General features: G+C 51.5%; 1 protein-coding gene across 1 annotated transcript in view; it reads left to right on the plus strand.

Annotated features, from left to right (window-relative positions):
* SLC22A3 (solute carrier family 22 member 3) overlaps positions 1-24,891 on the plus strand; it is a 100,854-nt gene that overhangs the window by 35,439 nt on the left and 40,524 nt on the right. The window contains exons 2-5 of the mRNA XM_062187778.1: positions 11,472-11,575; positions 19,853-20,007; positions 22,092-22,260; positions 24,244-24,361. Of these exons, the coding sequence (XP_062043762.1) occupies positions 11,472-11,575; positions 19,853-20,007; positions 22,092-22,260; positions 24,244-24,361 (546 nt within the window). The remainder of the gene's footprint in view (positions 1-11,471; positions 11,576-19,852; positions 20,008-22,091; positions 22,261-24,243; positions 24,362-24,891) is intronic.

The following is a 24,891-nucleotide window of genomic DNA, read 5'->3' on the forward strand; positions in this document are numbered from 1 at the left end:
CTTGTAGATTTAACATCTCATTTTTAAAAATAAAACTTCCACGTGTTTCTGTAATAATAGCTGGGTGGGTGGGAGGGGAAGCCACATAACCCCATATCCTTGCTGCAGAAAAACTGGGGAGATGGGTCCAGGTGGTGTCCTGGAGTTCAACATTTAAGAGACCGGTCACAACAGTGAGAAGAGAAGAAGCAAGAGTTTTATCTGAGTAGGAAACAAAGTAGCTTCCAGAAAAGGCAGGGGCTGGTGGAAAAGAGAGCCAGCCGCTGGGGTCTGGCAGTCTAGGGGGTTTTGAGTGTCTTTAAAGCGTCAAATCCAAAGAGCAGGTGTAGTGCGTGCGTATAACTGAGCTATTGTGACAGCGGGGCAGATTTTAGTGGAATGTCTTCTAACTTGTTTTTATCAAAATCCAAATCTTGTCGTCCATTGGCAAACACTGTAAGAAGCGAACTTTCATCCGGTTTTGTTCAGTGTGTGTGTGCCGGCAGGGAGCTGTGGGATGGAGTTAGCCTGGCCTGCCGGGCTCCAGGCTCCCTCCCTGTGACCCGTGCAGCCTGGCAGCCGGCACTGTGTCTTAGGTCTTATTTGCTAAATGTGCTAAAGGTGTTTCCCAACTCAGGGCCATTTCTCAGTGCCCTGGCGCCTCGCCCTTGTGTGGGGTGGCGCACGTGGTGCTCGCGCCCAGAATCCTATGCACTGTGGAGCGGCAGGAGTGCCACCCAGCCCTCAGCCTGCAGCGGGGAGTTTGGTCTTTCTTCCTGTTTCCCAGCTGCCCCTCCAACAGGTGCGATGGAAGAGAGAGGAAGGAATAGGGCCAGACTGGCGCTGGTACCACAGGGTGTTCTCGGCTGTTTCCTCCACTACTTTCTGCAAACGTGATACTTTCTTTCTAGGGTATCCCTCCAGGGGAGAGCATCTTTGGGTCTTTCGTCCTAATCCTAATAACATCTGGCAAAGTCAGCTTGTCTCTTCTCAGAGCAGGGTTTCCCAGAACACGGATGGAGAGGTAGAGCTGGGGAGGTGGGTGCGGAGATGGCCGGGTAGGGTTGCGCGTGGTGTACACGGAGCTGTGCTGGTCCGGAGCTCAGGGGAGCCCCCGCGCAGCCACACAGAGCAGACTAGCTCCAGAGCCAAGGCCTCTGCTCCCCAAGAGCTCCCAGGCTTTGTCGTTGTTGTCGCCTTGGAGTATCTCACTGAGTCTGCTGGAGGACAGACAGGGAGCGGGTCTTGCCGGCTCCTTCTGCCTCCCACCTGTAGGCACACTGCACACTTCCAGGCGTGGCTACCAGGCTGCCTCCTGCATCCACCAGGGTTGCCAGACCCCTGCTCCATGCACGGGTTGGGTCCAGCCCCACAGAATTGCTGTGGCTCCTGCTCAGCCATGGGCTTAGGGGAGGCTGGACAGCTGGCAGGGCAGGACATGAGGCTCTGGGTGGCAACATAGGGGCTCTTGCAACTGGGACCAAGGCAGGTAGGGCCAGAACAACCTGGAGGGAGGCATCCCTGGGCCGTGTGGCAGAGGGGAAGCCAAAGGGGGGTGGGTGGGGAGGCAGAGCCACGGAAGGGCAGCCCTGATGCACTGGCCGGAGAAGCCCAGACCAACGCTCGCCCTCCGCCCCCCTAGTCAGTCTGTCCTGGGGGCAGCAGTTCCCGTCACATCCCGAATGATGTCTGCCACCTTCATAGTGGACAGATGCTGTCCCTAAGGTGCTGTAGCAGCCACCGAGCGGAGTGGCCCCTCAGGTGCAGCTCCCGCGGACAGGGCCCTGTGCCAGGCCCTTCTCTGCATTCCAAGGGGTGGGGCTGGGGAAGGGAGCCTACTTTTTACTTTTATTTTTTTAAATGTTGCTTCCTTTGTCCACACACCTTCATGGGGTCCCAGCTGATGCATGTTGTAGCTTCCTAGGGCCTGAGGAACAAACTACTAGAACCTGGGTGGCGTAGGACAGAACACTGCGGTTCAGGGGACCAGAGGCCACAAATATCCATACATGCAGGGCCACACCCCCTCCAGGCTGCAGGACAGTCTGTCCCTTGTTCTCTCTGGGCTCCTGCTCCTGTCACCATCATGAGCCTGACGTGTTGGTGTTCTCTGTACCCCAACCTCTGTGTGTGTGCACAGGGCCCCTCCTAGCCCCTGACCTCTGTGTGTGTGCACAGGGCTCCTCCTAGCTCCACCTTCTGTGTGTGTGTGCACAGGGCCCCTCCTAGCCCCTGACCTCTGTGTGTGTGCACAGGGCTCCTCCTAGCCCCCGACCTCTGTGTGTGTGTGCACAGGGCCCCTCCTAGCCCCCGACCTCTGTGTGTGTGTGCACATGGCTCCTCCTAGCCCCCAACCTCTGTGTGTGTGTGCACAGGGCCCCTCCTAGCCCCCGACCTCTGTGTGTGTGTGCACAGGGCTCCTCCTAGCCCCTGACCTCTGTGTGTGTATGTGCAAAGGGCCCCTCCTAGCTCCTGACCTCTGTGTGTGTGTGCACAGGGCCCCTCCTAGCCCCCGACCTCTGTGTGTGTGTGCACAGGGCCCCTCCTAGCCCTGACCTCTGTGTGTGTGTGTACACAGGGCCCCTCCTAGCCCCCAACCTCTGTGTGTGTGCACAGGGCTCCTCCTAGCCCCCGACCTCTGTGTGTGTGTGCACAGGGCCCCTCCTAGCCCCAGACCTCTGTGTGTGTGTGCACAGGGCCCCTCCTAGCCCCCGACCTCTGTGTGTGTGCACAGGGCCCCTCCTAGCCCCTGACCTGTGTGTGTGTGCACAGGGCCCCTCCTAGCCCCTGACCTGTGTGTGTGTGTGCACAGGGCTCCTCCTAGCCCCGACCTCTGTGTGTGTGTGCACAGGGCCCCTCCTAGCCCCCGACCTCTGTGTGTGTGTGCACAGGGCTCCTCCTAGCCCCCGACCTCTGTGTGTGTGCACAGGGCTCCTCCTAGCCCCCGACCTCTGTGTGTGTGCACAGGGCCCCTCCTAGCCCCCGACCTCTGCGTGTGTGTGCACAGGGCCCCTCCTAGCCCCGACCTCTGTGTGTGTGCACAGGGCCCCTCCTAGCCCCTGACCTCTGCGTGTGTGTGCACAGGGCCCCTCCTAGCCCCGACCTCTGTGTGTGTGCACAGGGCTCCTCCTAGCCCCCGACCTCTGTGTGTGTGTGCACAGGGCTCCTCCTAGCCCCCGACCTCTGTGTGTGTGCACAGGGCTCCTCCTAGCCCCCGATCTCTGTGTGTGTGCACAGGGCTCCTCCTAGCCCCCAGCCTCTGTGTGTGTGTGCACAGGGCCCCTCCTAGCCCCTGACCTCTTTGTGTGTGTGTGCACAGGGCCCCTCCTAGCCCCCGACCTCTGTGTGTGTGTGCACAGGGCTCCTCCTAGCCCCTGACCTCTGTGTGTGTGTGCACAGGGCCCCTCCTAGCCCCTGACCTCTGTGTGTGTGTGCACAGGGCTCCTCCTAGCCCCCACCTTCTGTGTGTGTGTGCACAGGCTTCCCTCTAGTGCGCCTGTGTCTCAGCTCTGTCTCCCTAGGGGGCACCTCTCACCAGGTGAGGGCCCACCCTTACCCAGCGTGACTTCGTCTTAACTCTCTCCACCTGCCAGGTCCCCATTTCCAAAGAAGCCCACATTCTGAGGTCTGGCAGGCGCAAACCTTGGAGGAGCATCATTCAACCTAGGAGAAGACACTGAAATTAGTGTCCAGAAGGGATTTACATGGCTGATGGCTTCTGTATCAGCTGCATGTGAGACTCCCTTCTGCTTTAACTGGCCTGGGGTAGCACTCGGGAGTATTGTCAGTACTTCTAACGAACAGCCAGTGTTGAACAACCACTTTCTAAAATCATCCATCGTCCACTGCCGTCATCGGTGTATCACCCAGCATAATGCAGTTTGCCCTTACGTATCTCAATGGTGTCACCAGTTGAGCTCTTGTTCTGTCCTTCCGAGGGTAGGGACGTGAAGTGAAGGGAGCTGCCAAGGGTGCAGAGCTGAGAGTGGCGGAGCCAGGAGAGAGGCTCTCTCCTGAGCCTGGCGTCTCCCCCAGAGGCTCCCACACCCCGAGACCTCTCCCCTGCTTCTCATCCTGTGATGTTCCCGGATATTTAGAGAAATCGTAAACATTTTGAGGTGAGTAGCTGCATATCTTCACCACCGGGAAGTAAGACAGCCTCGGCAGAGAGGGGCTGATGTGTCCCGTGTGTCTTCCACGGGGTCGTGGTGGGCACGAGGTCTAAGTTCATACACGATGAGAGTCTGTCCCGTGACGATGCCCCTTCACCGAGCTGAGCCACCATCCTGGGTAATCGAGGAAGACTTGGGATTTGCTCTGGCTCTCAGGCCTGCGCTGGTCTCCCTGGAATCGCATTTTCACCCACAACATCTGTTCTTTTTTTTTGTTTGTTTGTTTTTGTTTTTGTTTTTGACAGGTAGAGTGGATAGTGAGAGAAAGAGACAGAGAGAAAGGTCTTCCTTTTGCCGTTGGTTCACCCTCCAATGGCCGCTGCGGCTGGTGCATCGTGCTGATCCAAAGCCAGAAGCCAGGTGCTTCTCCTGGTTTCCCATGTGGGTGCAGGGCCCAAGGACTTGGGCCATCCTCCACTGCCTTTCCGGGCCATAGCAGAGAGCTGGCTTGGAAGAGGGGCAACCGGGACAGAATCCGGCGCCCCAACCGGGACTAGAACCCGGTGTGCCGGCACCACAGGGTGGAGGATTAGCCTGTTAAACCACGGCGCCGGCCTACAACATCTGTTCTGTCCACTTGCAGCCTCCAGCCTCTGCCTCTGCCTTTCTGAGCCTCACCCTCCCTGTGTCCAGGAGAACTCCTCACCCCTCAGGTCTCCTGAAAAACTCTCTGTCTCATCCCTGATCTGCATGTCCTCCCCCACTGAAGGGAGGGACAAGTGGCTCCTCGCCTTAAAACCAGAGCTTTGCGGGGCTGGCTGGTGGCATAGTAGGTTAAGCATCTGACTGTGGCACCAACATCCCATATGGGCGCCGGTTCAAGTCCCAGCTGCTCCACTTCTGATCCAGCTCCCTGCTAATGGCCTGGGAAAGCAGGCCTAAGTGCTTGGGCCCCTGCACCCATGTGGGAGACCTGGAAGAAGCTCCTGGCTCTTGGCTTCAGCCTGGCCCAGCTCCAGCTGTTGCAAGCATCTGGGCAGTGAACCAGCAGATGGAATATTGCTCTCTCTCTGTGTTTGTGTGTGTAACTGTGCCTCTCAAATAAATAAATAAATCTTAAAAAAAGAAAAAAGCCTGGCTCAGTTTCCTTTTCTTGCTCCTTTGCCTCTGTCTCCGTTTAGCTCTGCTAAACGCTGCAGCGGCTGCTCAGTGCGTTCGTCACTGCACAGAGTGGACCGCTCCTGCCCCCTGCTCCCTGCTTCCGCTGTAGTCCCCGTCCGTCTAGACTCCATCTTGCTCGCTTCCGCCTCCATTGCTCTACCTTTGCTTCGCGTAAACGGACCTCAGCTCCCAGACCGCGTATGTAACAGGCTGCTTCCAGAAGCAGAAGCGAGATGAGCTGGGATCTCTCCCAGTCCGGTCCGTGGTGATGCCCAGCATCGTGTAGACACCTGGTGATTAGTTTTGGTTCCTGCAGCTCACCTGTCGGTTTACCTATAAGGGAAGTGTAAGCTTCATGATGTGACGTGAACGTGCCCACATAAAGGCACCGGATCAGCTTAAAGATATTTCACCAGGACTGGAATTAATGACAGCATGCCCACAGAGCGCCAATCCAACTGTTCTCTTGTTTATCATTGCAGTTTTTGACCGTCACTAGGCTGCGTTTTGGTGCCTGGTTGATTCAGAACGGAACGTGCTCGGGGGGGGGGGGGGGGGATGACGTGCAGTTGCTGTGGGCAGGAGCACGGCACAGTCACTGATGTTTTGTCACCCGTGAGGAGCCTCGCGGCTTCTGACTTCAGGCTAAGAGCGGGTCAGGAATAGTTCACTCACAGCGTCTGTGACTAGTGCGCTCTCGGTGGCTGTAGCACACCTGAAGCCAGCTACTTGCAAAGAGGTGTATTCGGATCACAGTTTTGGAGGCTCCACATGTAAGACCAGGTGGCCTTGTCTGTCTGGGCTCTGGGCGGGCCTCCTGGTCGGGTGGCAGGACAGTGGCAGGAGCAGGTGCGGAAGCCCAGGGTGAGACGGGGCCCAGAGCCCTGCAGCTGCCAGGCCCACGCTCACGGGCACTAACTAGGGTCAGGCACCTGCCCATGGCGGGGCCCCACCTCTTAAAGGCCCCACCCCCTGCACATCATCACGCCGGGGACCGGGGCTTCTGGCACACGAGCCTCTGCACACACTGCACCAAGACCACGACACAGCCTGTCCTTGGAAAATTAAACCAGGTGTGTAGAAGTGCCTCAGGGACTGCCCTTTCTCCCGGAGCAATGAGATCTGTGAGTGAGCCCTGCTTCTCACGGCTCATGGCTAAAGCCTAATGCCGTGGTGGCGTCCGATCTCCGACTCTGTCCCGTGAGAGCCTGTGCAAGCACATGGTGGCCAGGTGGTGGCCAGGGCCCATTCCCTGTGGCCTAGCAGCAGTCGCCACCCTCTCCCCTGAGTTTCCAAGCCTTTTACATGTTTGCATCATTTTCACCTTATTGTTTACCTTTGATCTATTGGTGATATTCTTTGGATCTAGTTTTAAGAATAATTTTGAAATTATACCTTTTTTTAATGATCAAGAGAGAGAACTCCCCAAATGCTTGCAGCAGGTGGGACTGAGCTGGGCCACAGCTGGCAGCTAGGATCACTATCCAGGTCTCCCACGTGGGTGGCAGGGACCTGACTACTTGAGCCATCCCTGCTGCCTCCCAGGGTCTGCACCAGCAGGGAGCAGGGGAGTCAGGAGCTGGGGATCAAAGCCAGGTACCAGTATGGTGCATGGATGTCTTTTTTAAAAAATTTATTTATTTATTTGAAAGTCAGAGTTACACACAGAGAGAAGGAGAGACAGAGAAAGAAAGAGAGAGAGAGAGAGGTCTTCCATCCACTGGTTCACTCCCCAATTGGCTGCAATGGCTAGAGCTGCACTGATCTGAAGCCAGGAGCCAGGAGCTTCTTCAGGGTCTCCCATGTGGGCACAGGAGCCTAAGGACTTAAACACCTTTTACTGCTTTCCCAGGCCAGAGCAGAGAGCTGGGTTGGAAGTGGAGCAGTTGGGACTGGAACTGGCACCCAAATGGGATGTCGTGCTGCAAGGCGGTGACTTTTCCTGCTATGCCACAGCGCTGACCCCCATGGATGTCCTTCTTTAAAAGATGTGTTTTATTTATTTGAAAGTCAAAGTTACAGAGAAAAAGAGAGAGAGAGAGAGAGAGAGAGAGAGAGAGAGAGAGAGAGAGAAAGAAAGTCTTCCATCTACTGGTTCACTCCCTAGATGGCTGAAATGGCCAGGGCTGGGCCAGGCAGAAGCCAGGAGCCAGGAGCTTCCTCTAGGTCTCCCACATGGGTGCAGAGGCCAAAACACTTGGCTATCTCCTGCTTTCCCAGGCACATTAGCGGGGAGCTGGATCAGAAGTGGAGCAGCTGGGACTCGAACTGACACCCACATGGGGTGCTGGTATCACAGTGGATGCTAACGTCACAGGTGGTGGCTTAACTTGCTGTGCCCTAGCACCGACCCCAGCACAGATGTCTTAGCTGCTAGGTGAGACGCCGGCCCCTAGAAACCACACCTTCACGTTTACAAGTATCTAACAATAATTTGTTTAGTATTTTACCACTACTCAAATTAACATCATACCTGTTGGGATTTTAACAGCCAGCAGGAGCTAAGAGCAGCCCTTCCTTGGGAACCCTTCAAGAATATCTCGTTAGGCTTGGCTTGCTGTACTTTCGCGAATGAAGCCGAGCAGTGCTTTTAGCATTGCGGGAACAACTGTTTGCGTCTTTTATCGGGCTGACTTTCCACCCTGCCAAGGTGAGCGGTGCTCTTTGTGTAGAAGTGACTTTGGAGATTAATAAATAACAGAGTGAGAACACATGGTTTTATGAGCATCTTAAAAGTTTTACAATGTTCCTGCATATGGAGCAGAGTCAGGATGTCTGACTTGTTCCACGCGGATTCCGTCATGTGGGGACCTGTGCTGTCTTTGATCTGAGCAGGTGAATTTTCAGTGACTCACAGTGACCTCTCATCAACAGCGGGTTGGTTTTAGGTCCCTCTAGGAGCTGCCGGAAGCTTCTAGGGCTTTATTTCAGGAAACCAGCCTCTGCCTACCAAAATCCCAGGTTTCGGTGCCTGCTGACGGCTCCTTCAACACCAGACTCTCGTGGCAGCAGGCAGCGAGCCGGTGGGAGGGGGCGAGGAAGCTCCAGCCCCAGAGGCCGAGGCCTGGGCCGTGGCTGTGTGTGCGGCAGTCGGTGTTGTGCTCTGGAACGCTTGCATCTGCGGCGTTCCCTGTACTGGAAACCTGCGCATGTGTGTATATGTGTGTGTGTTTATATATGTATGTGTGTGCATGTATGTGTGTATATATGTGCGTGTGCATGTATGTATATGTATGTGTGTGCATGTGTATATATGTGTATGTATGTGTGTGCGTGTGTGTATATGTATGTGTGTATATATGTGTGTGCGTATGTATATGTATGTGTGTACGTGTGTGTGCGTATGTGTGTATGTGTGTGTGTGTGTGCATGTGTGTGCGTGTGTGTGTTTCTCTTAAAGACAGATCACTTGTTTGTCTACTTCGTACTTCCGCAAGCTGACAGGATCCCTGTCATGCAACTAAAAACCAGAGTAGGTATTTTAAGCAGCAAGGGATTGAATAAAGGGATTGGATTTGCGCTGTTTTAGAAGGGCTAGAAAGGAAGGCGAGGTGAGGGGCCAGGGAGGGCAGCTCTTACAGAGACTCCTGGTGGCCAACCTCTGCCTTGCCGCACCTGTGGGGTCCTGCCCTTTGCCCATGCAGGTGAGCAGTGGGTACAAGCACTGGCTACCTCCTGCAGCCACTGGCAACGCTTGCCACTGCCAGGATTGGAGCTGGAGCTGCTGCCAAGGCCAGGGCCGGGTCCTCACCGCCTCCCTCCTGCCCCAGCTCCCTGCTGCTGGAGCCTAAACAGATTCCTGCTGGCAAAGGCACCTGGGAAATGAGGTTTCCCCACCACCAGCCCCCGGGGTGTAGAAAGCACAGCCAGGCAGGTGATGTCCAGCCCAGGTGTGGCCATCGCCGAGCGTTGGCCGTATGGACATTTATTCTCAATTTATCTTAATATGAAATATGGAAAGTGAACGAGCTCATCTGTTTTAACTGGATCAATTCAAAAGCAGCTGACGGAGCTCGCTAGAAGGGTCTGCTCTGCCGTCCGTGAGCCCCTTCGTGGCTAAAACAAGTCTTAGAAGTGGAACTGAGCAAAGTGGATTCTCCTGTGTGTGTCCCTCTGTCTGACCCAGGCTAATCCATTTCTCTGGAGACTGTTGTGTTTTGTCAGCTGCTGAAATGGTTCGTTTGCTTTCTGAAGTTTTTTTTTTTTTTTTTTGACAGGCAGAGTGGACAGTGAGAGAGAGACAGAGAGAAAGGTCTTCCTTTTGCCGTTAGTTCACCCTCCAATGGCCGCCGCGGTAGCGCGCTGCGGCCGGCGCACCGCGCTGTTCCGATGGCAGGAGCCAGGTGCTTCTCCTGGTCTCCCATGGGGTGCAGAGCCCAAGCACTTGGGCCATCCTCCACTGCACTCCCTGGCCACAGCAGAGAGCTGGCCTGGAAGAGGGGCAACCGGGACAGGATCGGTGCCCCGACCGGGACTAGAACCCGGTGTGCCGGCGCCGCAAGGCGGAGGATTAGCCTGTTGAGCCACGGCGCCGGCCTTGCTTTCTGAAGTTTTATGAGCCTTCATGCAAGTCATTCCCTGCAGGTTCATCCCAGTGGGGAATTATTGCGGGTAAATAACCATCTACAAGTTCACTTAGGATGCAACTGTGCCTTGAGAAGCAAAAGCGGATGACGAAGGTCCGGTTAAGCTGCTACGGTCAGACATCGGCGACTGTCGCGCATTTATGTAGTCATTCTACTTCTTTATTCTCGACTCGTCTTCCCAGGCTCCTGTGCAGCGGGCCAGCGACCACGACCTTGAACTTTCCTCGCAGCTCTGGGAGGTGGGGGCCGTTGACTGCAGAACCCAGGAGTTGTGCTGTATAAATAAATGTGACAGCTGGCTTCTGGGTGTACATGTAGGCAACTTCAGCGTCGCTGTTCCAACAGCGTGGATTTCTCTTCCTGCCACAGTCTGGCACGGTGGGCTTCCAGCTGGGAGCAGCACCTGGTTTGAAGCTTTGCACAGACTCTTGAGCTCTGGAGGATCCTAAGAGGATCCGTTTGCAGATTCCCACATACGTCCTCTTTCCCCGAGCGGATCCTCCCAAGAACAGTCCTCTAGGGAGGACGTAGGTCTCTTTCCGAACCTGTCCTTTTCCCAGATTGCAAGATTAGGAACTGCATGATGCATTGGTTTGCACGGTACCAAACCGAGGGAGAATTTGAAATACCATTTGTGGTACGAAGAGCGCAGTTGACTGATAATTTAATAACTTTTGTAAGTCCGATGGTTTCCGTTCCTTCCCTTACAGTCAGGACACGGGGGACTGAGGTGATGTGTGGGTTAATAGAAAGGTAAGGATGATTTGATGAGAGATCGCTGTGTGAATTTCAGCCTTCTGAGAAAGACGAGTGGCGCTACTGTGTTGCAGACCCCGCTCCATGTCCACTAATTCACTTACGGAGACAACGTTTCTCAGACTGTAAATTGGAAACATTAAAAAGAGGATAGAATGGACATTGGGTCCTAACTGGTCCTAGCACTCAATAGCATTCACTGAGAGGCTACCTGGCCTCCAGCCTGTAGTCTGGAAGTGGACGGGTACATTTCCAACAAACCTTATTCCTGGGAAACCATTAATTCTCATGATTTGTGATGTCTCTGGTTTTGCTTTTCAATTATGGCCTAAACTACTAATTATAACCCAATCAGAAAGATATCTGATATTAACAGACTGTTGTCCCAACAAATATCTAAAACTTAAATGTCAATTCGTATACATAACTTATTGTATATAGAAGCGTGGTAAGGTAATCAATAAAATCAATGAAGCATATTTTCCACATAAAATCTATCACATAGGATAAAAGTAGGTGGGCATGAAAATAAAGCAATCAAAGAGAAATGAGATTGATATCAAATTATATCCTGTTAGACAATGGAAGGTGTGCCGTGACTGTGGTATTCCCATGGTACTGGATATACCTAATGGTGTGACCTTATTTTAAAATATCAGTATTCACAGTGTACCAGAAATTACATCCTTTGCACTTATTTAAAGTGACAAAGAAACTATCATGTCTGGATGTAAAGAATGCCCGTGGCCCCGTTCCAGAGTGCACCTTATTTAAGGTGCATGTGAGCGCCGTGTGTAAACGTTGGTGTGTTCAGAGATGAGCCGTTTTGAGGATAAGCATCCCCACGTCTCCACGTCTCTTTTCTTCATTTTCCCAGTTTGACCTTGTCTGTGTCAACGCGTGGATGCTGGACCTCACTCAAGCCATCCTGAACCTTGGCTTCCTGGCCGGAGCGTTCACCCTGGGCTACGCAGCGGACAGGTGGGTAAGGGGGCGGAAGCCGTCTTCCGGCTGCAGTACAAGGGGTCCGTGCACGAGGGAGCGCTCCACGTCAGCCGCTGGGAAAGGCTTTGCGGTGGCTCTGGAACAGGGATTCTGGTTCCACCTCCCCTGGCATCGCACCTGCTGCTTTGCCTGGTTCTTTGCCTTCTGCAACTTCACCTTCTCACTGCCGTCTGAGGAGGTCCAGTTGCGTCTGTGGGCCTGGAAGGACTCGAGTGGACACGGGCTGACCAGGTAGTGACGGCGTTGCTGGGTGCACGGGCGTCCCTGCTGGATGCGGCAGGATCCAGTCCGTGTGCATCTGTGACAGCTCACTGGTTGGGTTGGGTAAATTTCATTGTTAACACTGGCCCAATCCAAATGTGTTGCACCTTGTTAAAAAAAATCATACTTTATTCTACAGCTTTATAATTCTGTGAAGAAGGGCTTTTCCAAAAACCATCAGAGGAGTTTTATCATTTTATATTCATAAATGTAGCCAAAGGCAAACAGGAGTGTGTATATTCAATTAAGTTGTGCTTTCTATGTGACCACCTTGCTTCTGATACTGTTGCTGGTTCCTGGCTTCCTGTTTAACTGTCTCTCTATCCCAGTTGTAATTATGAAAATACATGTGGTGACTGAATAATTCTTTCCACGCTGTAGAAGGAATATAGAACAGAAATCCCGGGCCCTTGGCCGTATCTGGCCCAGTGTTGTGGTCCCTCCAGCCAGCCCTGTGTGGGTCCCTGTAAGTGTGCGATTCAGCGAGTAGTGCATAGGGTCCCTTCTAAAGAAGTGCATATGGTGGTGAGTGAGTGAGGTCAGCAATAAAACAATGCACACCCTGTAGCCCTGAAGATCCGACTTCACCAGACCAGTCCCTCCCGCTGAGAAGCTTCGGTTTGTTTTGGTTGCTCCCTTTCTCTCTCAGTTCATTGTCTCCTCCCTGCAATTAATTTCTCACCATCCTTTCATATTCGAGGAGTCTTCTATGTTTCCTGAAAGATCTTCCATCTACTGGTTCATTCCCCAGATGGCTGAAATGGCCAGCACAGAGCCAGGCTGAAGCCAGGGGCTTCTTCCGGGTCTCCCACGTGGGTGCAGGGGCCCAAGGACTTGAGCCGTCTTCTACTGCTTTCCAAGGCGCATTAGCAGGGAGCCGGATCGGAAGCCGAGCAGCTGGGACTCGAACCTGTGCCCATGTAGTAATGCTGACGCTGCTACACCACCACACCGGCCCCCAAGGTGTTAGTGTCCTCTCCTCTTTCCCCACTATTCCTTTCAAATTTCATCTTTCCTCTTAACCGCCCCTGCATACCACTTTCTCTCTTACGTGGCCATGATTGGGAACCGAGTTATGTTTCCAAATAGTTATTTTCTGTTTTGTGTTTATTGTTCCTAAGCAATTTTTAAATTAGGTTTTGTTTCTTCTGTGTCTTCTGTGTTTTTCTCCCTAACAGTCAATAAACCCATCTCCAACATAAAGCTGCCCAGCTAAGGGAGTGAGGGATTCCACTTCCTGGGTTCTAGGCAGGACGGAGCACCTGTGCACACAGGCGCCCTTGTGAGCCAGCCCTGGGCCGAGGGCCACGGTGGGAGAAGTTCGGCCTCTGGCCGGGGGAGGGGTCTTTTCTCAGCTCCTGCTCTCCTACATCTGTGATTTACATCCTGGAAGGAAAGCACAGGAAATAATTGAACATTATTTCCAAGCATCTACTGGCCAGGACAGGAAAGGCAGACAATGAATTTCGAAACCTTGGACTTCCACATCTAAGGAGCCCGGAAGTCACCACTCAGTCCTCACAAGAACAAGCTGAACAAACTGAAAATGCAACCGCGCTCCTGGGATCTGTCAGAGAAGCGAGGTCCCAGGCAGCCTGCTGCGCCTGGGGTAGAGAGGAAGCCGGGCAAATACAGAGAATCGCGGCTCCCGAGCAGACACCACCGTGGGTGGGAAAGCCCCAACTGCATCCGGCAGTTCTGGAGGCTCGGAGAACAAGTCTCCTGGGAGGGGGGGCCACGTTTTTGTGAGTTTTTACCTCCTGGAGCTCTATCAGGTAATCAGAAAGAATAGCAAGAAAACTCCCCTAACACTTCCTTCCAGGGGAGGGTGGGGAACAGGAAAGAACCACTTTCTCTGAGTGGCCAGGGTTAGAAAGGCATCCAGCCGCGGAGGGGTCCTGCCTGTCTGAGTGGCAGAGGCACCTGCTCCTGGGGGGGAGCCCTAACCACAGGGCTGTAGGCCTCTTCCTCCTCCCATGTACCTTACCACCCGTCCACAGCTCCTCCTTGTGCTGAGAACATCACACTTACCTACCAAGAAAACAATTGCAAGGCACACGACAAGGAAAAGGCAGGGTTTGAGGAGACAGCATCAGTGCCTGAGCCACGTGGGGCGAGGGTGCTGGAAATTTGGAAGAACCGTGGGGACTGGGTCCAGAACGCCAATGGGTTTGGGCAGTGGCAACAGAGAGGTGGAAACTCTCAGAAGGAATGGGAACCTAAAGGAAGTGATAGAAATAAAAAATACCACCATAGAAATGAAGAATGCCGCTAACCGGGTTCACTGGGAGACTGGGCGTGACTGAGGGAAAAAGCAAGGAGAAAAGAAGCCTGAAAATTAAAAAAAAAAAAAAAAAAAAAAGAATAAGAACAGCAGGAGCCGGCGCCGCGGCTCACTAGGCTAATCCTCCACCTTGTGGCACCGGCACACCGGGTTCTAGTCCCGGTTGGGGCACCGGATTCTGTCCCGGTTGCCCCTCTTCCAGTCCAGCTCTCTGCTGTGGCCAGGGAGTGCAGTAGAGAATGGCCCAAGTGCTTGGGCCCTGCACCCCATGGGAGACCAGGAGAAGCACCTGGCTCCTGCCATCGGATCAGCGCGGAGCGCCAGCCGCGGCGTCCATTGGAGGGTGAACCAACGGCAAAGGAAGACCTTTCTCTCTGTCTCTCTCTCTCTCTCACTGTCCACTCTGCCTGTAAAAAAAAAAAAAAAAAAAAAAAAAACAAAAAACAGCAGGAGAGCTACAAAGGGTACAAATGGAAGCATAGTAGAAGTTCCAGAAGAGGGAAATACTAATACTAACTGAGAACTTCCCCCCAAATTTATCAGACACCAAAACCCAGATCCAGCAAAGTCAGAGAACGCCAAGCAGTAGTACATTTGTGCATGGGTTGTCAAACTGTAGAAGGTCAAAGATAAGAGAAGACCTTGAAAGAGGCCGGGGGGAGTACACGATACAGAACCATCAACGATGAAAAACATACCGAGTTCTCAGAACCACGCAAGCAAGAAGAGAATGGAGTGAAATATTGAAAACTTTCCCACCTACAAAAACCCGTACTGTACTCTAAAATTACCTCTCAAAAGTGAAGTGCTTTCCTGGATAAAATTGAGAGAATTGGTTCCCAGTAGACCTGCCTTATAAGAAATGTGGAAAGAGTGTCCAGTGCTGTGGCGCAGCGGGTTAAAGCTTTGGCCTGAAGCGCCGGCATCCCATATGGGCGTGGATTCTAGTCCCGGCTGCTCCTCTTCCGATCCAGCTCTCTGCTGGCCTGGGAAAGCAGTAGAAGATGGCTCAAGTCCTTGGGCCCCTGCACCCGCGTAGGAGACCTGGAAGAAGCTCCTGGCTCCTGGCTTTGGATCAGTGCAGCTCTGGCCATTGGCAGCTGGTTGGGGAGAAAACCAGCAGATGGATTGTCTCTCTCTTTCTCTGCCTCTCCTTCTCTCTCTGTATAACTCTGACTTTCAAATAAATAAATAAACAAATCTTTTAGAAGAAAAATGTGTAAAGAGCTTCTTCAGAAAGATGGAAAGGGGTGTGGAGCATCAGATTAAGGAAAGAACAGCAGTGGAGCAGCAATAAGTGATGATAAAATAAGCAGCATTTTTGTCTTTCTCACCCTTAATTGACCTGATGGGTAACGGCTTACTCAAAATAATGATAGCAAGAATATATTTCATTGTATCTGCTTATATATACAATGATATTGTGTATGCTGTGTATAAGTGAAATTAATGATAGCACTGATGCAAAGGAAGTGAGAAATTTGGATTATTTTGTTATTGATGGCACTAAAAATAAGCAAAAAAGAACTAAAGTTGACATGATAAGAGAGAGGAATAAAATGAAGGCCTGTAAAAAGCTCAGCTGAAACCAAAAAAGGCAGAAAATGAGTGAAAGAGAAAAGAGGAACAAAGAATCGGGCCACAGACAGCACACGGTGAGAAACGCAGTGGGTGTGGGGCCGGTGCTGTGGCGTAACGGGTCAAGCGGCTGCCTGTGACGTCAGCATCCCATACGGACCCCGTTCGTGTCCCAGCTGCTTCCCCTCCAGTCCATCTTCCTGCTGATGCACCTGGGGAAGTAGAAGGAGATGGCCCAAGAGCTTGGGTCCCTACCACCCACGTGGGAGACCTGGGTGGAGTTCCAGGCCCCTGGCTTCTCCTCGCTGTTGCAGCCATCTGGGGAGTAAGCCAGTGGATGGACGATCTCTCACTCTCTGTTTCACTCTCTTTCTCTGCAACTTCCTTCAAATGTAAAATAAATCTTCAGATAATAAAGGAACACTCCAAACAACTCTGCCACAAATGTGATAATCTAGATGAAACGGATCCATTTCTCGAAGGTACAATCTGTCAAAACTCACACATGAACAAGAGGACAATGTGAACAGACCGTCACTGTTAGGTGAATTGAGTCAAAATTAATAACCCGTCAATTTGGAAGGTGAAACCCTTGGAGAAGAAATATCAATTGTTCACAAGCTCTTTCAGGAGAGAAAAACAGAGGAAATACGTCCTAACTTACTCTGTGTGGCCAGCACTACATTAATACCAAAACCAATTAAAGACATTACAAGAAAAGTGAGTACAGGCTAATGTCTCTCCTGAGCATAGATGCAGAACTCCTGAACAAAACAGTGTGAAATAGAACCCCCTTTCTCTCTGTATCTCTCTCTCACTGTCTAACTCTGCCTGTCAAAAAAAAAAAAAAAAAAAAGAACCCAATATATATCAAATGAGTTACAGACCATGACCAGTGAAAGTTATCTCAGCTATGCATGGAAGGATGCATCAAAATTTGGGAGTTGCTTTAGTTCATTTGACGTGGCTATAACAAAATACTTGAAGCTGAGGAATTTGTAAAGAAATGCAATTTATTGGGGCGGTGTTGTGGTGCAGTGGGTTAAACTGCTTGCAGACTGGGAGAAAATATTTGCAAATCACGTCTGATAAAAGACTCACTCAAAATTTACAAATAACTTTTTTTAAAAAGATTTTATTTGTTTACTTGAAAGAGTTACAGAGAGGCAGAGAGAGAGAGAGAGAGAGAGAGAGAGAGGTCTTCCATCCACTGGTTCACTCCCCAGATGACCGCAACAGCTGGAGTTGTGCCAACTCGAAGTCAGGAGCCAGGAGCTTCCTCTGGGTCTCCCACAAGGGTGCAGGGGCCCAAAGACTTGGGCCATCTCTACTGCTTTCCCAGGCCATAGCAGAGAGCTGGATTGGAAGTGGAGCAGCCAGGACTTGAACTGGTGCCCATATGGGATGCTGGCACTGCAGGTGGCAGTTTTACCCGCTATGCCACAGCACCAGCCTCATACAAATAAACTCTTAAAACTTAACAATAAGAAACAAATCTGACTCAAAAAATTGTCCAGGGGCAGGTTTAGTGATGCAGTGGGTTAAGCCAACACTTGGGACACCTGCATCCATATTGAAACACTGATTTGAGTCTCTGCTATTTTGATTCCAATCCTCTTACCCGCTAATGCACCTGGAAGGCAGTGGATGATGGCCTAAGTAGTTGGGTCCCTGCCACCCACATGGGAAACTGGGATGGAGCTCCTGGATCCTGGGTTTGGCCTGGCCTAGCCCCAGCTGTTGCATGTATTTGGGGAAACATTGGATGGAAAATCTGTACCTCCCTGTCACTCTGCCTTTCAAATAAATTAATCTTTTAACAAATGGTCCAAAAGCTTTAATAGGCACTTCACCAAAGAAGATATATAGATAGTAAATAAGCATATAAAACATATCCCATATCACGAGGGAAGTGCATATTTAAGCAACAAGGGATACCACTGCATGCCAAGTGCATGGCACCATCGGGAACGCCGACAACAGCACCTGCCAGGAAGGATGTGCAGCAGTAGGAATTCTCTGTGCTGGCGGCCATGCAGAACGGTACAACCACCTATAACGAAAGTATGCTCTTACCATGCAGTCACACAATTACACTCCCCAATATTTACAAAAGGAACTGAACGCTTACATTCACACAAAAATAAGCACAGAGATGTGTATGGCAGCTGTATTGTTAATTGCCAAATCTTAGGAGCAACCAACATGTCCTTCAGTGGGAGATGACAGTCACCCATGGTGTAACAGTAGGAGGTGACAGTCATCCATGGTATAACAATAGGAGGTGACAGTCATCCGTGGTACATCAGTAGGAGGTGACAGTCACCCATGGTGTAACAGTAGGAGGTGACAGTCACCTATGGTGTAACAGTAGGAGGTGACAGTCACCCATGGCATATCAGTAGGAGGTGACAGTCACCCATGGTGTAACAGTAGGAGGTGACAGTCACCTATGGTGTAACAGTAGGAGGTGACAGTCACCCATGGTGTAACAGTAGGAGGTGACAGTCACCCATGGCATATCAGTAGGAGGTGACAGTCACCTATGGTGTAACAGTAGGAGGTGACAGTCATCCATGGTGTAACGGTAGGAGGTGACAGTCATCCATGGTGTAACAGTAGGAGGTGACAGTCATCCGTGGTGTAACAGTAGGAGGTGACAGTCACCCATGGTACATCAGTAGGAGGTGACAGTCACCCATGGTGTAAGAGTAGGAGGTGACAGTCACCCACGGCATATCAGTAGGAGGTGACAGTCACCCATGGTGTAACAGTAGGAGGTGACAGTCACCTATGGTGTAACAGTAGGAGGTGACAGTCACCCATGGTGTAACAGTAGGAGGTGACAGTCACCCATGGCATATCAGTAGGAGGTGACAGTCACCTATGGTGTAACAGTAGGAGGTGACAGCCATCCGTGGTTTAACAGTAGGAGGTGTCAGTCATCTGTGGTGTATCTAGGCAATGATATGTCCTCTCCACTAAAGAGAAACGAGTGTCAGCCGTAAGGAGGTGTGGAGGGAGCTTAGCTGCATGTTTCTAAGTGAGAGAAGCCTGCTGAAGGGCTACACCTGTGTGGTTCTAGCTTTATGACATCCTGAAAAGGCAAAACCATGGGGACATGAAAAATACCAGGGGTTGCAGGTGAGCGCTGCTGACGAACGCGCAGAGTGCAGGGCTGCGTGGGGCCGTGCAGCTACTCTGCAGGCTGCCCTGATGTGTCCCTGCCCGAGGAATGGGCGAGGGAGCCCTAGGCTCATCCACTCTGAGAGAGTTCTGCTCTCGTAGTGGATGTCGACCTGCTGGGGAAGCTGTCTGTGGAGCTCTCTCTACTTTCTGTCCAAACTTTGCTGTGAACCTAGACGTTCCCCAAAACATGAAGTCTTTTCAATCCAGATCAACAAAGGTCGCCCCCAAGTCTACGCTGCGGGCTCAAGCAAGATGCTGTAGGAATCTTGTGGGAATTCTATGGAAAAGTTGCACAGACCCAAACCTCCTGAAGGCCACAGACTGCGACGTCCACACATTAGCAGCAGGTGTGGAGAGGCCATCTTTAGGGCAGGAGCAGCCACGGAGGGTGCGTTCTCTGCTTCACATGTGTGAATGTTGTCACTTCACAGAGTCGTGCTTGATTTGCCCTGGTTTTGCCGGAACGCAGATTTTCAACAATCCTTTATTTTCCCTAAAGATTCATTTTATTATTTATTTGAAAGGCAGAGAGAGAGCGAGAGAGCAAGCAAGAGAGAGAGAGAGAGATCTTCCATCGGGTTTACTCCCCCAATGGCTGCGATGGCCGAGGCTGAAGCCAGGAGCCTGGAACTCCACCCAAATCTCCCACATGGGTTGCAGGGGCCCACGTGCTTGGGCCATCCTCTGCTGCTTTCCCAGGCACATCAGCAGGGAGTTGGATCCGAAGTGAAGCAGCCAGGACTGGAACCGGCCCTCATATGGGATGCCCATGTCACGGGCTGTGGCTTAACTCACCTCACCACAACAACCCTTTACTTTATAATAACAAAATTACAGAGGACACATTTTCCATAGTTGCAACTTCCTTTGACATGATGTTTTTTCCTCCCTGAATTAAGCAAATGTTTAAGGTGACCTCCTCTCCTCTCTTTCTCCGAAAGGTACGGTAGAAGAGTCACTTACTTAATATCCTGCCTCGGCGTTGGCATCACCGGCGTGGTGGTGGCGTTTGCACCGAACTTCCCTGTGTTTGTGGTCTTCCGCTTCCTGCAGGGTGTGTTTGGAAAGGGGACGTGGATGACCTGCTACGTGATTGGTAAGACGTCCCTACCCCTCCGTCTGCATCTGAGAGCTGGGCCAGGGGAGCTAAGTGCCGGCCATCAGCCGTCCCCTGCATCCTCTCCAAGTCAGGGAGGGAGGCGCCATTGTGGCTGCACCGATTCCTCCCAGCAAGGCTGGGGCAGCATGTGGGCTGCCTTAGAATCTCGAATGCCACACGACTTCGGGAACCGAAGGTGACAATGTCATAAGACACAGTGGGAACCACTCTTGAGGGCTCCCATTCAGTTAGCATGTTTTCCGGCTTTGCTTTATTATATTCTCATTTTTATTCAAATTTCAGTAGCTCCTTGTGATAACATTTTTAAAAGGAGTTTTAAAATTGTATTTGAGGCCGGCGCCACAGCTCACTAGGCTAATCCTCCGCCTGCGTTGCCGGCTCCCCGGGTTCTAGTCCCGGTCGGGGAGCCGGATTCTGTCCCAGTCACTCCTCTTCCAGTCCAGCTCTCTGCTGTGGCCCAGGAATGCAGTGGAGGATGGCCCAGGTCCTTGGGCCCTGCACCCGCATGGGAGACCAGGAGAAGCACCTGGCTCCTGGCTTTGGATCAGCATGGTGCACCAGCCACAGCGGCCATTGGGGGGTGAATCAACGGCAAAAGGAAGACCTTTCTCTCTGTCTCTCTCTCTCACTGTCCACTCTGCCTATAAAAAAAAAGTGTATTTGAAAGGCAGAATGACAGAGGGAGACAGAGAGAAAGATCTTTCACCCACTGGTTCGCTCTCCAAATGGCTGAGGCTGGGCCAGGCCAAAGTCAGGAACCAGAAACTCCATCTGGGTCACCCATATGGGTGGCAGAAGCCCGAGCACTTGGGCCATCATCTGCCTTCCCAGGTGCATTGGCAGGGAGCTGGATCCGAAGCAGAGCTGCCAGGACTTGAACCAGCACTCTGACGTGGGACGATGGTGTAGCAGGCAGTGGCTTAGCCCGCTGAGCCGAGGACTGGCCCTGAAATAACACTGTGCAGCTGTGTGGTGCGCACTGTGCTACAGCTGAGCGGACCTTCCTGTGCTCGCTGAGGTTGGTCCTTAACTCTCCTCCTGCCGCAGAAGCGGAGAGCCTTTTACTGTGGTGGAGACAGGTAGCTCCTGAACATGAGACGTTTCTCTGTGAGCCATTGCTGTCTCCCATAGCGCAGAGAGAGAAGGAAAAAGTCCCCTTATTTTTTGCTCGTGTAGTTGGGAAAGCGCTGGCTGCTCCCTCGGCTCTGCTCCAGTCCAGCAGCAGTCGCTCACTCTAAGTCACAGTGGGCTCACGACCAGGGAGATGGGGATGTTTGTCCCTGACTGTTGTCCCAGCCCTTTGGGCTTCCACAGTCTTCCGTGGCTTCATGCAGCCCCCAAGCTGGGTGCACATTGGAGACCTTTGGAAGACTGCTTTGTGGGCGGGAGGAGAGAGAGAGAGGGCTGGGAGAGGTTATTGTCTCTGGCTGGAGCAGAAGGGATAACTTTGAACCATGAAGGCTACAAGGGGACCCAAGCCTGTGTGGATTTTCAAAGTTGTGATCCTAGGGCAAGAACAAGGCAGCCCATTCCAGGACGGTCAGAACAGAAGAGGCCAATTGTTGGGAAGGGGCAGAGGGGGAAAGAACCCCAAGAATGAGATTTCCTGTATCACTTATAAAGAAACATCACATACATGAAAAGTCCAACACCTAGAGAGAATTATCATTTAACTGAAACTGTCTTATGATGATGGAAAGTATTCATAGAATCTGATGTCCATCTTGAGTCTCCTAAAACCTACAATGGTGTAGCCAGCTTGCTGTAGTTATGCTTGGATTATTAGAAATACCTTTCAAAGTAGTCATCAGTGGAGCTTTCCTAAAACCAACACGTGTATTCTTTGGCAAGTGCTGGTCGGTCACGGTGTGTGTGTGTGTGGGGGGGGGCATGTAAGGGTGGTGGAAAGCTCGCCTCCCCCAGTGCAGCTGCAGGAGTGGGGCCTCCGTGTCTGGGCTCCAGTGTCCTCGCAGGCCCTGGGGAGAGCAGGTGGATGTCTCCGTATTTGTATTGGAGCCGCTCTTGGAAATTCCTAACCTCTCCTGTTTGTTTTCCTTCAGTGACCGAAATAGTAGGATCCAAGCAGAGGAGGATTGTGGGAATCGTGATTCAAATGTTCTTCACCCTCGGAATCATAATCCTCCCTGGAGTCGCCTACTTCATCCCCAGCTGGCAGGGGATCCAGCTAGCCATAACGCTGCCCAACTTCCTCTTCCTCCTGTATTACTGGTAAGGTGGTTTGGGCCATTGTGTGTGTGCTTACTGCACAGAGATGCAGAATCCGAGCCAACATGGAATCACTGAGGGAGATTTCGGAACTTTCCAGAATGGCCACAGACTTTGAGAATTTTAGAGGACTTGAGAATTTATAGAGGTTATTTACTGGTGATTTAAGAGTTGTCGCTAAAGATAACAAAGTTCCCAAACAAAACTCTAGAGCGAGTGTTGCATTAAGTTTTGTGGTTCTGCAATATCTTTATGAAAACTATAAGGTAACACATTATATCTGCCAGTATTTTGATATACAAATTAAATGCAATGAAATCACTTCACTGTATGTTCTGTTAAGCAAATTAATATTACTCAAGAATTCTGAGAGGAATAAGAAAATGTTAAGAGCATAAGAAAATTAAGGGCTTTGTAAAAAAGATGTATTTATTTAGTCAAAGCCAGAGTTACAGATAGTGGGAGACAGAGAGACAGGGCTTCCATCTGCTGGTTCACTCCCCAAGTGGTCTCTATGGCCAGGGCTGGACAAGACCGAAGCCAGGAGCCAGGAGCTTCATCTGGGGCTCCCACCTGGGTGGCAGGGGCCCAAACACTGGAGCCATCTTCTGCTGCTTTTCCCAGGCCATTAGCAGGGAGCTGGGTCAGAAGTGGAGCAGCTGGAACAGGAAGCAGCACCCACGTGGGATGCCGTGCTAGAGGCAGTGGCCTAACCTGCTGCACCACAACACTGGCTCTGAAAATGAAGTTAAGAAGCTACCAGTGTATGCGTTTGACTCTACTGGCGTGAATGTGTTTTAATTATTCCTGTAATTGAAGTTTAATATATGAGCAAATCAGTATACAAAGACCAGGTTCTTTTTTTTTTTTTTTTTGACAGGCAGAGTTAGACAGTGAGAGAGAGAGACAGAGAGAAAGGTCTTCCTCCCGTTGGTTCACTCCCCAAATGGCCACTATGGCCAGCGCTGTGCCGATCCGAAGGCAGGAGCCAGGTGCTTCTCCTGGTCTCCCATGGGGTGCAGGGCCCAAGCACCTGGGCCATCCTCCACTGCCTTCCCGGGCCACAGCAGAGAGCTGGCCTGGAAGAGGAGCAACCAGGACAGAATCCAGTGCCCCAACTGGGACTAGAACCGGGGTGCCGGCACCAAAGGCAGAGGATCAGCCTAGTGAGCCGCGGCTCCGGCCGTTTCTTTTCTTTTTTAGAAGATTCATTTACTTAGTTGAAAGGCAAAGTAAGAGAGAGGGAGGAAGAGAGAGAGAGAAGGAGAGAGGGAGAGAGAGAGAGAGAGAGAGAGAGAGAGAGAATTTTTTGTCCACTAATTCACTCTCCAGAATGGCTGGGGCCAGGTCAGCCAGAAGTCTGGAACTCCATCTGAGTCTCCCATGTGGGTTGCAGGGGCCCAGGATTTGGGCCATCTTTACTGGTTCCCCAGGCACATCAGCAGGGAGCTGGATTTGAGGTGGACAGCCAGGACTCAAACAGGCACCCACACGGGATGCTGCCATCGCAGGCAGCAGCTTAACCTACTACGATGCTGGCCCTAGGTTCTTAATCTTTTCCTAAATATTCACTAAATCCCAATTCTTTTCATAAATGTGATCAAAGATACAGTTCTGGATAGCCTGGTGTTCCACGAGCAGTGTACAATCAATTAATTTTTATGAGCAATGATCCAGTTATCAGGTTAGCATTTTCATAAATTTGCCAATTAAAAGTGCAACAGGTGGTGAGAATGAAAATGATCTTGTAATGAAAAACAGTTTGTCGAGTCTAAGTTCACAGTGAATGTCCCCAAAACTATAATGTGGGAATCGGTAGAGACAGTGACGAGGCAGCCGGCAAAGATAACCTACATTTCCAAGAGCTTACTATCAACCCTGACTTGTCTCCAATTGCAAAATACACTTTGATAGAAAAGCTCAAGTCGTAAACTTGTAGTTTCGACGTTTCCTGGACATAACTCAGAAAGCCTTGATCTTTGCCAGGGTGGTTCCCGAATCTCCCCGCTGGCTGATCACTCGGAAGGAGGGAGATAAAGCATTGAAGATTCTCAGGAAGATTGCTAAATGCAACGGGAAGTACCTCTCGCCCAATTACTCGGAGGTAATTTTGTTTATTACCAATGAGGAGCGTTGAGAAAGTGGGTCAGTTCCTTTCTGTGTCACCTATTTCATTTCACGTCTTACAGTGATGATAGCTGTGCTCCCGGGCCCCTCACTCGATCGATTTAGGCCAGGTCAGTTGATCGTTTCGGTCCACATTTTAAGTTGCACCCAAGTTCCCTGAGCTGTTAGACTTGGCTCACAGCAGGCCCCGTGACACTACGATTCGTCTTGATTGCACAAACGAGGTGTCTTTTCTTGACATGCAGTTTGGTCTAAAGATTTGTTTTTAAAGTTCATCTTGAAGATATTATTTATTTGAGCCAGAGCTCGAGTACCGATGCAGTAGTTCAGTCTCTAAGACTCACAGGGCTTGCCCTGCCCACCTCCTCCTCTCTCCCTTTCTTTCCAGCCAAACCGTTCTGGGTGCTTCTGTGTCATTTGGGGGTGGGAGACGGCGAAGAGCTCATTCTTTGCCCTGTGAAGGATGCAGCATATATGTGCGGCTGTACATACAGCTGAAGCAGCCTC

This window comes from Lepus europaeus, chromosome 3, assembly GCF_033115175.1.
Source record: "Lepus europaeus isolate LE1 chromosome 3, mLepTim1.pri, whole genome shotgun sequence".
Taxonomy (NCBI): domain Eukaryota; kingdom Metazoa; phylum Chordata; class Mammalia; order Lagomorpha; family Leporidae; genus Lepus; species Lepus europaeus.